The sequence below is a fragment of the Felis catus genome, chromosome B2 (assembly GCF_018350175.1).
Source record: "Felis catus isolate Fca126 chromosome B2, F.catus_Fca126_mat1.0, whole genome shotgun sequence".
In the NCBI taxonomy this organism is placed as follows: domain Eukaryota; kingdom Metazoa; phylum Chordata; class Mammalia; order Carnivora; family Felidae; genus Felis; species Felis catus.
Genome location: NC_058372.1, coordinates 30279841 through 30295329, shown reverse-complemented (window position 1 = coordinate 30295329; position 15489 = coordinate 30279841). Strand labels below are relative to the sequence as shown.

General features: G+C 45.9%; 1 protein-coding gene and 1 pseudogene across 1 annotated transcript; both read right to left on the bottom strand.

Annotated features, from left to right (window-relative positions):
• Positions 1-218: 218 nt before the first annotated feature.
• On the bottom strand, positions 219-8268 carry LOC101098792 (annotated as a pseudogene).
• Positions 8071-10070, bottom strand: MICB (MHC class I polypeptide-related sequence B). The gene is given in 5 exon segments (XM_045058648.1): positions 8071-8416; positions 8419-8460; positions 8463-8561; positions 9687-9797; positions 9800-10070. Coding segments are annotated over 5 exon segments (669 nt in total). The 3' UTR covers positions 8071-8270.
• Between the last annotated feature and the right edge of the window lie 5419 nt (positions 10071-15489).

The following is a 15489-nucleotide window of genomic DNA, read 5'->3' as shown; positions in this document are numbered from 1 at the left end:
CGGATAGAGGTTTAAATGGTTATATTATTGTAAAATACATTGAGTTTTTTGTATTCCCTGGTTATCATACATTGTCTCCTTTAAGAGGAGGTATGGTACTGTTATCTCCAGTTTCTAGTTCTGGTAATGAAAACCTCCGTGAAGTCTGTTAACAATTCATTACTGGTACATTTATGAACGCAGCTCACATGATTTGCAAACAAAACCTTCAGGCCTTGTGTTATTTACCAAAGAATTCAGTGCAGCAAGAAGAGAAAGCCCAGTATGCAAATTTACAGACTAATCTACAAATTAACCAGTTTCTGTGATCCAAACTGTGTCAAACTTTCAAGGTATTGTCCATAAAGTTCCATATCATTGTGACCTGCCTCTTCTACCCACAGAGGCTGCATTGGTCTTTGACAAGGCTCAAACAATGTGAGGCCATGTGAAAAGTCAAGATGACTTCATCTTCAGTCCCGTGAATTATTAATACTGGAGAGGTTATCTTAGAGACTTTGTCAATGTTTGGGAATGCATCCAAACAGTAGGTCTTCATGGTATCAGGAAAAGCGACTGGCATTGCCGAGGTCAAAGGGGAATGAAGAATTATGCAAGCACTCTTACACCAAGCCACAAGATCCACAGATGGTACTGTCCCTCTCTAATTTGGTCATTATAGAATCACATTTTCAGGGCGTTATCCATATCTTGTCCTAAGAGCAAGCCAAGCAGCTTCTATATCTGCATAGAGGTTCTTGTCTGATGGTTTCCCAGAACTTGGGCCATACCCAGAATAATCCTATGAGAGCATATGACAATTACTCTGTGATCCCAGTCCTATGTAGAGTTGCTCATCTGACCAAGATCAACAGCACTTCCATGTGAGAAGAATAAAGTGTACTTGACATTGGGTGAACAACGTGCAAACATGCAGACAATTCTGTTGCCTTTACGGGTTCTAGTCATGAAACACTAATAGCATCTCTTTGTTTAGAAGAGTGCTGCCAGTCTGCTGGTTGTGATCGGTGTAAAGTCCAGAGGCTTCCACGTTCATCATACATCAGCATATAAGTTGAATAAGGTGGCAAAAATGCTAATTTTGAAGCCATTTTCCCAGGAAAGGCGGACAGCAGAAGAGGCCACATAGTTCACTAAAGGAGAGGTTATTCTTCTATACCTGAGGTGTGGGGAGGAAAGGGCCAGGAGGGAGCCCCTGCCCATGCACTGTTCTCCACAAGATGCGACCCACGCTGCAACCACTGCCGCCACCTCCCCTTCTGGCACAGCAGACACCTCTCCAGATGCAACCAGGTCTTCTTCACCCTTACTTTCCTTTCTATGCTCCTCCTCAGCCTCCTCTGCGGGGCCGGCTCTCCTGATGGGAGGAGGGTGGACATGGAACCGAGGGGGCGGGGCGGTGAGCAGAACTCTCACTAAGGAAGGAGTTGGTCACTGACTTAAATGTTTTTTAAATAGTTCACTTGGGATTTCTTTGGGCCCATTGGTTAAGAGTGTGTTTAATTTCCTCCAATTTGTATATTTTCCGGTATTCCTTTTGTTTTTGATTTCTAACTGCATCCCATTGTGGTTGGAAAAGATATTTTGTGTCATATCTCCTTTCAATACTGTTGAGTCTTAATTTGTAGTCTAACATATAGTGTATCCTGGACAATGTCCCATGTGCGCTGGAGAAGAACGTGTATTCTGTTATTCGTGGGTAGAGTGCTGTGTATGTGTGTGTCAGATCTAGCTGGTTTCTTGTGTTGCTCCAGACCTGTGTTTCCTCATTTTTCTTCTGCGGGGTGCTCTATCCAGCTTTAAGAATGGGACAGTGAATTCTCCAGCTACTATTGTGGGTCCCGACTTCTCCTTTTCCTTCTATTAAACTTTGATTCATAGATTTTGTTGATCGGGCATTAATGCTAAAAGTTTATCATTGTCAGATATTCTTGCTCTATTGAAACTTTGTTGTTTTGTCTCTTCTAAATTTCTTTTATTTAAAACCTATTTGGTCTGATATCAGTAGAAAATACTCCAGTTCTCTCTTGATTACTGTGTGCAGGGGATACCTTTTCCTTCTTTTCACTGTCAAACTATTTGTGTTTTTCAATAAAGTGAGTCTCTTTTAGACAACATAGAGTTAGATCATCTTTCTGTCACCATTCTGCCAGCCTCTAGTTTTGACTGGAGTATTTAATTCATTTACATTCAAAGTAATTGCTGATAAGGAGGGACGTGTCTCTGTTATTTGGCTATTTTCTACATGCCTTATAAATACATTGTTCCTCATTTCTGGATTTGTTGTTTTAGTTTAGTTTTTTTAGTGAAATGGTTTAATTCTCTCTCATTTCCTTTTGCATATATTACTCTATAGACATTTTCTTTATGTTTGCCATGGGGATCACATCACACATCCCAAAAGTATAGCCCTCTAATGTGTATTTCTACAAGCTTATCTTCAATAACAGACCAAAAGTCTCATTTTATGCAGCTCAATCTGATCCCCTTGCAGTAATTGATGTCAGAAAATTACATCTTTATACATCATCCCAAAACATAGACTAATAATTGTTTTCGTGTTATTTGTTAAATCAAGTCAAAAACAAAAAGTGGAGTTACAATTCAAAGTTACAATAATAGCGGCTTTAAAAAAAATATCAGTCTTTTAAATCATGTAGAAAATAAAAACTGGACTTATAAAAAGTCACACTAAAACGATGTTTATAATTGCCCATTTATTTACCTTCACTGAGATCTGTATTTCTTCACACAGCTTCAGTGACTGTCCAGTGTCCTTTCATCCCGAAGGATTCCCTTTAGCAAACCTTGCAGGGCAACTCTGGGGAAATGAACTCTCTACCTTTGTTTACCAGAGAATGTCTTCATTTCTCCCTCACTTTGAAGACCCATTTTGCAGATATAGGATTCTTGATTGGAATATTTTTCTTTCAGCACACAGCATATCAGCCCATTGCCTTCTGGTCTCTAGGGTTTCTTTTTTTTTTCAACATTTATTTATTTTTGGGACAGAGAGAGACAGAGCATGAACGGGGGAGGGGCAGAGAGAGAGGGAGACACAGAATCGGAAACAGGCTCCAGGCTCTGAGCCATCAGCCCAGAGCCTGACGCGGGGCTTGAACTCACGGACCGCGAGATCGTGACCTGGCTGAAGTCGGACGCTTAACCGACTGCGCCACCCAGGCGCCCCAAGTCTTTAGGGTTTCTGATGACAAATCTGTCAACTTTTTAAGGAACCATTGTACTTGATGAGTCACTTTTCTCTTAGTGCTTTCAAGACTCTTTGCCTTTGGTTTTCGTTTCATTATAATGTGTCTTGGTGTGGATGTCTTTGCGTTCATCCTAAATGGAATTTACTATTCTTTTTGGATGTTTATATTCATGTCTTTCATCAATTTGGATCAAGTTTTCAACCATTATTTCTTCAAATAATCTCTCTTACTTTATTCTCTATCTTCTGTCTGGGACTCCCAAAATGCATATGTTGGTCTCTTTTCTGGTGTCTCAGTGCTCCCTTAGACTGTTCACTTCTCTTCAATGTTTTTCATTTGGCTCCTCAGACTAGATAATTTCAACTGTTCTCTCACCAAGCTCAGTTATTCTTTGTTCTGCTTACTGTAGTCTGCTCTTGAATACCTCTAGCAAATTTTTCATTACAGTTGTACATATCAGCACCAGACTTTCCTTTCAGTTTCTCTTCATGTTGTGTATCTCTTTGTTGATATTTTACTTTATTCATAGCTCAATGTTTTGACTTTTTGGGTCTTCCTTTAATTCTTTGAACATCTTACAGACTGTTGATTTAAAGTACTTGTCTAGGAGTGGCTGGGTGGCTCATTTGGTTAAGCATCTGACTTCAGCTCGGATCAGGATCTCATGGTTCATGGGTTCAAGCCTTGCATCGAGCTCCATGCTGTCAGCTCAGAGCCTGGAGTTTGCTTCAGATTCTGTATCTCTCTCTCTCTCTCTCTGCCTCTCCCGTGCTCACACTCTGTTTCTCTCTCCCCCTCTCTCAAAAATAAATAAACATTAAAGAAATTTTAAAAATTAAATAAAATATTTGTCTAGTAAGTCCACATTCTGATCTTTCATGGGGATATTTTCTGGGTTTTTTTGTTTGTGGGTTTGTTTGAATGAATCTTATTTTCCTGTTTCTTTGTATAATTTTTGTTTTGTTGTTGAAAACTGGTCACCTCAATCTTTTAATGTGGTAACTCTGAAAATCAGATTCTTCCCATCAGTAGGTTTATTTTTGTTTTGATTTTTGATTATTGTAGTCTGTGTGCCAGAAATCAGCCTGAGGTGTAAATTTCAGCTCTTCTCATGTCATTTTTCAGCCTACACTTTTCCGTGAGCATGTGTGTGGTAATTTTTTACATCCCTGCTCACCTCCTCTACCAGTGATGTTCAGAGAGGCTCTGAAAGTACAGTGGCAATGCCCCTGGGTGGCCAAGGGCTGACAACAAAAGCCCTTATACCTGCTTAGCCAGGACATCCCCCAGGGACTCCCTGGGCTACTGCACCAGGACAGGGCTCTACATAGGGTTTGGCTTGTAAATTGTTTCCCCAAATATACTCTGACTTTGATGCTTCCTCCCCACTGAGTAACCAGGGACTTTGGCCTTACAGAAGAAAAGGTCTGTAGGCCATTAAAGTTGGTTCCCAGATCTGAAGCCAGACCCACAAACATGCTGGATGTTCCAATGCATAATCTGGCACTTTCCATGGAGAGGACATTGGACTAGGAGTCCCTGTCACTTGTTCCTGCTGCAGCATTTGATGCTGGAGGCTGGGATACTGGTTCTTTCTTTCAGTCATGTAAATGCCATAATCTTCACTCCTGACCACTTCAGGTCCCTCTGTCTGCTATCCATAACACTTGAGTCAGGAGCTCTGGTACCCAAGTTCAAATCTCATTTATACCCCGATGGCTAACCAAAGGGTTTGAGAGTGGCTAGCCAGGAGCTCCCAAGGGCCTCAATCTCTGTAGCTGAGCCAATGACCTACAACAGGAAAAGCCCCTTCCTGAGTCCCAGACATCTCAAAGGCATCTGGTGGTTAAGCACTGCTTGTCTACAGTGCCCAATGTGATTGAAATGTGAGTGCAGGAGGCACTGTGCATAGTCCTGGTTGCTTGCTCAGGCAACCAAGGCCAGCAGGCAGGCAGTAAACTCAAGTAGGAACATGTGCAGATGCATCCACACGTGTACAAGACCCACCACACCAAACACCCATAAACTTTCCTCTTTCCAGCCTTCAAGTAAACATTAAGGAATTCTGGTCACAGCGTTCATTCCCTCTTTCCTTCCCTTCCTTCCTTCCTTCCTTCCTTCCTTCCTTCCTTCCTTCTTTCCTTCCTTCCTATTTCCAAGTATATTAAGTGGATATCTCTGTGCCAATCTGTGTGTTAGGCTTGGTAATCATTTAATGAAACAGACAGAACATATATTCTCCTAATGCTTACAATCTGATAGAAAAGAGACAATAAATAAAACATAATAATAGTAGTACCTTATATGGTACAGCTTGATTCGGGGCTGGACCCATGAACCATGAGATCATGACCTGAACTGAGGTCAGATGCTTAACCCACTGAGCCACCCAGTACCCTCACTTGTTTTCCTCTCTCATCCCTTTTCTCAGCCCTTGCTGGTCTCTACCCATGATCCTTCAGCATCCCTCTGCTTCCACCACTCACCAGACAGCAGCAGGAAAGGGCCCCATGATCAAGGACAACACCCTGGAGCAGAACTCAATGTCTTCTTTCCTCTCAAGCCTCGACCCATCCCCCAGCAGAGTACAGGCCCTCCCTGAAAGACATGTCCCTGTTGCGTGTTGGTCCCGGCTGAGCAGTGGCACAAACACAGCTCCTTCTCTCCCTAGCTGTCCGGCTCCCCACCTGCATAAACACCCACGCACAGGTGTTTGCTTGCTGGCCCCTCTGCCACAGGCACAGACTCCACCTGCAGCTCAGCTTCCCCCCTCCTGTAGCGCTGAGCCAGCAGCTCCTAACTGGAAGGCACATCAGAAAGCCCAGGTGACCAGCAGGTCCCATCTAGAAGAAGTGGGCTGCAGAGGGGTCTGCACTTGACCTGACTCAGGAGCACTCCACCTTCATAGAAGCCTGACCTTGCCCTCCAACCTCACCCCTGGCCCAGGCTTGCAGACTGCACTTGGCCTTCCCTCCTCCTTCCTGGCCCACATGCACCTGGAATCACAGCTTCTTCCCAGTGCTGCTTGGTCCAGGCTGCCAGGACCTTCCTGCCCCGATCCTAGCAGGGACTGGACAAGGCAATGCAGGCAATGCTGTAGCAACGTTCTTCTAAATGAGGTCTAGGTGGTAATTGAGACTTCCTAGGTGACGCTGTCTGTCTACCCTCTGTATCCTGAGACTGCCACCACACCACCTCCCCCACCGCCCACATGGAACCCTCCCAGACAGGAGCCCCCTTGGAATTTCTGTTCCACTTTACATGCCTGGGAAGCTCACTGTTCAAGGAAATTCTTCCTATCAAAGTTAATTAGTGGAAATCACTTGTTTTGACACCAACATTTAAAGTAGGCATTTGAGAAATTAGCGCATGATTTCATGCTCTTTCTCCAGCAAGTGCACCAATGACGTATGAGGCAACCATTTTGATCCCAAGGAACTAGAACTGATGTTCCCTTGGGGAGGACCACCCCAAGAGATAGCAGGAACAACCACAGACCTGCATGGTCCTTACTCTGGTTGTGATATGGTCACAGTCCCTCAATGTGGGGCAGGATGACTAACCATCCCAGGCAGCCCCAGACCGGGCAATGTATAAACACATTAGGACCAATGTATAAACACATTAGGTTCACAAGTGAGAAGGCAGTCACCCTCCATGATGGTCACAAATAAATGGTGGAATCAACAGAAAGTCCCCAGGCCCTGCACTCTCCACCTTTTCTTGTTTCATGTGTCACCTTGTTCTTTGACCAAACACAAAACGTGTTTTCCTATTTCCCTCCCCTCAAGCAGCTTGATTATGGGGAAATCACGTTGACCATCCCTTCCTTCAAATCTACAGGGCAGAGACCACCACAAGGAAGCGCTGGCTCAAAGAGGGCAAGGTGAGGCCATAGGGCACAGTCCACATGCTCTGCTCTAAATGGTCTTTTGGGCTGTGCCCTGAGAGGCTGGACAGGGAAAATCCTGGAGGCAGGATCAAAACAGAGGGCACAGCTGCCCCGAGAATGACTTGCCCCCCTCTCCCCAAATGGTCAAGAGGGCCTGCATCTCCTTTTGCATATGTTCCGAAGAGAAACTCCAACAAGAATGGGGGCAGGTGGAGGGAACCAGAAAAGAGTACAGGTGGGAGTGACCCAGAGGAACAATTCAGGACACAGGTCCTGGAGGAACAGTTTTAGGGGCTGCATAGTGGACAGAGGTGACCATCTGTGCTTAGGACTCATCTATCTGCTATAAGTGGATCCTCCCAGTGGAACATTATAGTCAGGGCTCTGGCACCACAGACTGACCCCTAGGTGTGGTCTTGTGGGTCTTTTTCTTGGATTCCTCATGATGGCTGGAGAGATTGGGGAAAGGGTGCACATAGGAAGGAAATAGGGTCATCAACTCTTGTCTGGATTCCTCCCCAGTGTTGAATCCCTCCCTGCTAGCTCTCTGACCCTTTCTTGCTTGTGCCCCTCTGATCCCATGATCTCCTGGGCCCTCTGCAGTCAGGACATAATTGCCACGCATCACCCCGGGGTGAGCCCTGCTGAGTCTGAGAGTAGAGAGAGGTAGAGTCAAGTGCTGAGCAGGGAGCGCAGCCCTTGCTGCCCAATCCTCAGCCAGAGCCAGAAGTGGCCATGCTCCACACTCAAGGCCCCGGTGACCCTGGTTGTGAGCAGGGCTAAGGGTGTGGATGCAGATGTGGCTCACAGACCACCTCAGCACTCACACTTCTCACTCCTGTTACAGGAGCTTGTTGTCCCCTCCGATCTGTGCGGATACAGATGAGGGATCCCATACCCCAGGAAAGCCCCTCCCATCCCACCATCTGCCCAGACTCTCACCTGGGTTTCCCTCAGCTGCTGGTGATTTCTTCCTGCATGAAAGGACACAACAATAATGGCAATAACAAAAGCAACAGAAGCAACCATAACACCCCAATGGTTGGTCATCCATTCTGGTGCACCAGGGCATTTCTTGGAAAAAGGCCTTATATTAACCTGGGATCCCTACTTTCCTCTCCCCACCCTGGCTCCTGACCTGATCAGGGCCAGAGCCTCCTCCATGATCACTGCAGTCTCACCTGAGGGTACACAGTGTGCAATGTGGTTCCAGGGGCTTCCATGTAGCAAGAGAACCTCTGCTCCTCTCCCTGGGAAATCCTTATGACCACACACATCCAGTAGGTCCCCTTCCGATCAGGAAGGACTCCCTAAACTGCTGGGCATCTTGGCTCACAGGATCCTCATCCTGAAGCAGGTCAGGAAGATATTCCCGGGAGGGAAACTGAAAGCCTAGCACGTCATGGTGACCATGCCCTCCAGGGCCTGGCTGCAGGTGACCTTTACTGTTGGGGACACTGGAGAAGAAAGTACAGAGCCAGCCATTCACATGGCAGAGCACTGTTGCCCTCTAAGTGAGACAGAGAGGACAGGTTTGCTTCTCTCATCTTTCCAGCTCTGGCTGAAGCCGTCATTGACCCCAGACTTTCTCCAAGTCTGTTCTGCACCCTACAACCCAATTCCTGAGCTGGCAGGAGGATGCACCTGGGATCCAGGTCTCGCTCTCCCAGATCCTCATTTTGAGGCTGAAGAGGGGATATGGGGGGTGGGCTCCTGGGCTGAGGGGACTATAAGGGAACTCTCTGTGACAGGGTGGATGGGGCTTCCTCTCCTGCTTGACACCCACCTTCCTGGTTCAGTTTTCTGTCAGAGGGTCCATGGCTTTCCTGGACTATTGACACTGGGAGGGTGCATTTCCATCCCCACCTGCTTGGTGTCTCTATCCAGAGGCTGTAACAGCACAGGTGGGTCACGGTACCAGGGACCAACAGAACACACGTGCATCCCACAGGTCAAGGAGGGTTTCCTTGGACAGTGTTGTTGGGGGGAGGTCAATGGGTCTGGGGGAGGGGAAGGGCCCACACCAGGGTTGAACCTGTTCTGCCCAGAAGTCCATCCAGGATTCTAGATATTTCTGCAGGCTTCCACCAAGCTCTCCCTGCACATAAGCTGAGGCAGCCTGGTTTGAAAGCCATCTGCATCGTGATTTCCTTAGCCAAGGTCTGCGCTGAGGACCAGGGAACTGGCCATTTATGGTCTTTGAGTCATAGAGAGGGAAGAGCTCCCATCATAGTGGAAATGACCGAAGCCCCTGGTGCTGTTGTCCTCTCAGATCTCTCAGCCCCAGATCTCCTGGAGTGGATACGAGCCTGCCCCCAGCCAACAATGACAAATCCCATCCTGTGTTCCTCTGCTTTCCCCACACCAGTGACAGATTCCCACCAGAGGGGCCCCTCTCTGCTCTCTTCCACATCTTTCCTGAGCTGGGTGAGTGACGACCACCCCTGGGCTGAAGTCCACAGAACCTCAGTCCTCACCGCCACCCTCAGGTAAATCCAGTGGAAAGAGACAGGTCTCTGCTCTTGGCCTGGAACTTCCTTGGGAAAGCCCTCCCATCACCCTTGCGCCCACCCTGCACTCACCTCCTTTCTGGGCCTGCAGGGCCACAGTGTCTGCCAGAGTCTTTGTGAGGCTCTTCCCACGCTCTCTCAAGTCCTTGGTCTCTGTGTCCCACTTCTTAGGTACCAGGACTGCCTTGCCCACAGTCCCTGTGCCTCTGCCATGTCTATGTTACTGTCTTCATGCAGGAAGGCCTGGCCCTCCATGCGTCCTTCTGTGAAAAATCTCCAATGCACAGATCCATCCTGGGACAGCACTATCAGGTTATAACAAAGACTGAGGGATCCTGGCAAGGGGGAAACTACAACTGAAACTGCCTCCTGGAAGTAACTGCTTGTCAAATATTTCTCAGAAAAGCTCTGCTGAACTGAGCTGCTTGAAGTCTTGAGGATGCAGAAAATGCACATGTACAAGGGACAGGAAGGAGGCTTTCCAGTACAGGAAGATAGGCAAGGGGCCTGAAGGAGAGGGAAGAAGGAATGGCGGTGGGGGACAGGGGTGGAGACGGGTAAACATGCAGGACAGGAGCCAGGAGAGGGAGGCACAGGCTCCTGTAGGTGGTGTGGGTAGGAGGTCAAGAGCAGAGTTAGCCTGCAGGGAACAAGCGAGGGTAAGAAGGCCAAAGTGAAGGAGAGGTCTTGTCAGCAGAGAGGGAAGGGCATTGGGGAAGGGGTCAGCATTTTTCAGAGCTAGAGCAAATAATTTTAAAATTTGTATAGAACCACAAAAGACCCCAAAGAGCCAAAGCAACCCTGAAAAAAAAAAAAAGGAGGATTCCAGATTTCAAGTTACATTACAAAGCTGTAGTCATTAAGACAGTATGGTACTGGCACAAAAGCAGACACATAAAACAAATGTAACAGAATAGAAACATTCAGAAATGGAACCACAACTATATGGTCAACTAATTTTCAACAAGGCAGGAATGAATATCCAATGGAAAAATGACAATCTCTTTAACAAATGGTGTTGGGAACACTGGACAGCAACATGCAGAAGAATGAAACTGGACCACTTTCCTACACCATACACAAAAATAAACTCAAAATGAATGAAAGACCTAAATGTGAGACAGGAAACCATCATAATCCACAACAATTTAAAAAAATTTTTTTTAAATGTTTATTTATTATTGAAAGAGAGAGTCAGAGCATGAGCAGGGGAGGGTCAGAGGGAGAGGGAGACACAGAATCTGAAGCAGGCTCCAGGCTCTGAGTTGCCAGCACAGAGCCCGATGCAGGGCTGGAACTCACAAACCACGAGATCATGACCTGAGCGAAAGTAGGACGCTTAACCGACTGAGTCACCCAGGTGACCCCACAACAACTTCTTACTAGACACATTGCTGGAGGCAAGCGAGACAAAAGCAAACATGAACTACTGGGAGTTCATCAAGATAAAAACCTTCTGCACAGGGAAGGAAACAACCAACCAAAATAAAAGACAATCTAGAGAATGGGAGAAGATATTTGCAAACAACATATCTGGTAAAGGATTAGTTTCGAAAATCGATAAAGAAGTTAGCAAACGTCACAACCAAAAATGCAAATAACCCAGTTAAATGGGCAGAAGACATGAATAGACGCTTTTCTAAAAGAGACATCCAGATGGCTAACAGACATGTGAAAATATGCTAACATCATGAGAAAGAATGAAATCCTGCCATCTGCAGCAACGTGGATGGAACTGGAAGGTATTATGCTAAGTGAAATAAGTCAGTCAGAGAAAGACAGGTTATCATATGTTTTCACTGTTATGTGGAACTTGAGAAACTTAACAGAAGACCATGGGGGGAGGGAAGGGGAAAATATAGTCAAAACAGAGAGGGAAGGAGGCAAACCAGAAGAGACTCTTAAATACAGAGAACAAACTGAGGGTTGCTGGGGGGCCGGGGAGAGGGGAAAATGGGTGATGGACATTGAGGAGGGCACTTGTTGGGATGAGCAGTGGATGTTGTATGTAAGTGATGAATCACGGGAATCTACCACCCAAACAAACCAAGAACACACTGTATACACTGTATGTGAGCCAAGTCGACAATAAATTATATTAAAAACAAATAAACAAACAAACAAACATTAAAAATAAAGAAAATATGCTAACAAAGAAATATGAAGTGTCAGTATGTATAAGGATCATCTGAAGTGTTACAGATCTGGGTAACTTAATCCTAGGAAGAGACAAAGACTGGAGAAGACATTTTGAACAATCACTTCATCACCCGACAGTGCCACTCCACTTACTTGTGAGTACAACTGGAGTAGAGAAAAGCTGGATCCCATAACAACTATCAAGGGGAAAAGTTGAAAGATGCCATTTTTTAGTCGCTCCTGCCTCCAATCTGACCTGAGTGCCTACAATGTATCATATCAAGTTGTAGTGTCAAATCACTGCTCCAAATGTTGCAATTTGTCATTCTTTTTCCATTCCTGGCCCCCAGTTGCCACGCCCAGAACTTGTATCCTCTTCTCACGTAAAAGGTTTCTACATTTAAAAATCTTGATGGAGGGCAGACACCAAAGAGAGGAGAACCCACTTTGCCAAACAGTCTTGCATTGGACATGGCATGAAACTTCACAGTCACGTGACCACCTGCCAGACTCTGCCTCGGGACATGTGACAGATAGGCTGGGACAGCACAACATGGCATTTGGCGCAGGTGTCTGAGTGACATTGGTGTCATGCAGTTGCAAGCGGCAGCAGCAATAACAGTCCTAGCCTCAGGATCCAGTGTCCTACATGAGGGGACTCTGGTGTGAACAGTGGCATCTATACTCAGCAGCAGGGCCCTGGTTATATGTGAGCCTCCACTTAGGGTCCATTGTGGATTCTGTTCCTGTTTGTGTAGACTCAAGCCTGTTCTGTGACTTTCCTTGAAATAGAACAAGGCCCCACATTGTCTCTCTTCCCAAGTCTCTGTAAATGTACATATGTATCACAAAGAGTCAGAAGTCCATGCAGGGAATAGCTTCAGAGAGCATGATTTCAGACTTTTTTTTCCAGTTTTACTGAGATATAACTGACATACACCATTGTGTCAGTTTAAGGCTACAGTTTCTTGACTTGATACATTTCTATGCTGCAAAATGATTACAATATGTTGTAATTAGCATTAGCTAAGACCTGCATTGTGTCACATAGTTACCATTTCCTTTTGTGTGGGGAAAACATTTAAGATCTACACTCTTGTTATCGCAGAGATTTTATGTTGAGCTGATAACCACTTCCTCCAGCTGCGACCTGGCTGTGCCCCATGGGAGAGAAAATATGTATCTCCCAGCAGGTCTTGCATTTTTCTTCCTAGAAAAACAAAATAAAACAAAACCGAAAAACCGAAAAAAAAAAACCCCAAAAACAAAACAAAAAACATTTCAATGTGTATGTAAGACCCCTTGCCACAATGAGGGCTCTCATCAATGACCTCACTGTATCTCTATCTGGTGGAACACCTGGATTGCTTGTGGGTTTGTTACAAAATGCCCAGGCCTCTCCCCATCTACCACGTTAGAGTGTTGGGCGTGGACCCAGGAATCACTTAGTTAATAAAACCCAGAGGAAAGACTGATGCACAGCCACGTGGGAATCCTGCTTTATGTCCTTGCTTCTCAGTGTGTGATCTGAAGACCAGAAGCAGCACCAACCTTGTTATAAACCCAGAATCTCATGCTCTACTCCAGATTGTCTAGCTCTTCCTAAGTCCAGGAAATTCCTGTGCACACTGAAGGCTGGGTCTCCCTGGAGTGTGTGCCTTCTAGGTGCAGAAGCAGAACTGTGCAGTGTGCTCTAGGTTTGCTCTGATCCGCTTGCTTAGTGCTGACAAGTCCAGGGTTTGGTCCTGATCCTCTCTCTTCTATGGCCATCATCCCCTTAGTGACCTCATCTATGCTGAAGGCTCTAAACATCATTTATACGGTGTCACCTTCCATATCTATTTCTCCGACCTAGATATTTCTCCTACTCTGTGATCTGTATACAACAGCCAACCTCACTTGTATTTCTAACAATCTCAGTTTCCACCCTCCTAAATTGGGTGCCTGTGATGCTGCTTCCCCAAATGTCCTACTTCCAGAGTCTTCTCTTTTCAACGGAAGTCACTCCACATTTCTACTTGTAGTCTGAAGGATTGGATGCCATCCTTGATTCCTTCTTTTCACAACCCAAAATTAATACATTAGGAAATGCTGTAAAGTCCATCTTTAAATGTATCCAGGACATAAACACACACACACACACACACACACACACACACACACACACACAAACCAGAGCACAGTCACTTCCTATTATTTTTTCTCCTCAAACCCCAACATAAATCCAATATCCCCCCTACTGGTGCTTGACCTTCACCTCTCGATTCTGCACAGCAGCAAACAGATGCTTCTAAAGAGAAGTAGTCCCAGGCAGACCACCTGTTCTAAACCATCTAGTGACTCTACATGTCACTCAGAGAAAACTCAAAACCCTTCTAATCCTAAGGTCTAGACATCTGACCACATTTCACATGCTCTCTGTTCCAGCCACAGTGGCCTCTCACCCTTCCTTGAACACAGGACACACTCCTGCCCTAGTGAATGTGCCTGGAGGTTCTCCTGCCTGGAAAGAACTCCCTGAGACATGCTCTTCAACAACTCCTTGTGTCCCACACATCTCTCAGAGGTGAGCTTCCCAGTGAGGCTCACACTTACCACCCTAGTAAAGTAGCCACCTTCCCTGTCCCCACACAGGTAACTCTCTGGGTCACCTTCCTCAAAGCACCTACCAATTTCCAATTTAAACACTCCCCTCGTTTACCACATTTATACAATATACGGTTGACTCTGAATTACACTGCTTTGAAATGTGCACATCCACCAATATGTGGACTTTTTTTACAATAAGTACTGTCAATGAAGTTTCTCTTATGTTTTCTACTTTCTCCAGCTTAATTTACTCTAAGAATACAGGTACATATACATGTAATGTACAAAATATGTGTTAAATGACTGTTCATGTTTTCAGTAACACTTCTTATCAACAGTAGGTTATTAGTAGTAGTAGTTAAGTTTCAGGAGAGTCGAAAGCTACACTTGGAGTTCTGACTGCACAATGGGGTCATTGCCCTCAGTCCCCACACTGTTCCAGGGTCAAGTGGAGTCTGTCCCTCACCCCTAGGACATATTCTCCACAAGAACAGCAAGTTTGCCTCTTCTTACTTACTGAGGTGTCCTAGATGAAAAAAATAGCAGGTCCTGTATGTGGCACACGACGTTGTCAGTGGAACGAGTGGTCAGTGGAGAGGGTCTCTCTCTTCTGGATGAGTCTCAGACACAGCTGGTCCGTGGCAGCTCCCACACAAAGTGCCCACACCTCACCATCAGTGCAGCCTCTACTTTCCCCCAGGGCTGCTCCCCACTCCCTCTCTCTGCTCAGCTCCCTCCTCCCACAGCGTTTCCCCTGCACAGCACAGCACAGCACAGCACATCACACAGTTACAGTCCTGTCTTCAGAATCACTGTACTTAGGCTCTATGGGGCCCTTTCTCCAACCAAATAGAAATCTACATTAGACCCTGCTTTATAAATCTATGAACTTGGATGGGAACAAGCACCAGAATCACTAGGACTAAGGGCAGGGAGAGGGGGCAGAGAGGCAGGGAAGGTAGAAACTAACTGAAGTTTCGTAAGATTGAGAAAATCTTAAATTCCTCTTCTGTCTACCTCCAGATCTAAAGAATAATCCAGAAGACAGCTCTAGAGGGAGGGGAGGAGATGGATGACTGAAAATTCATCTCTCCAAACCCCAGAGACTCCTGCATACAGGGCCCACCTACGCCTGTGGAACAACAGC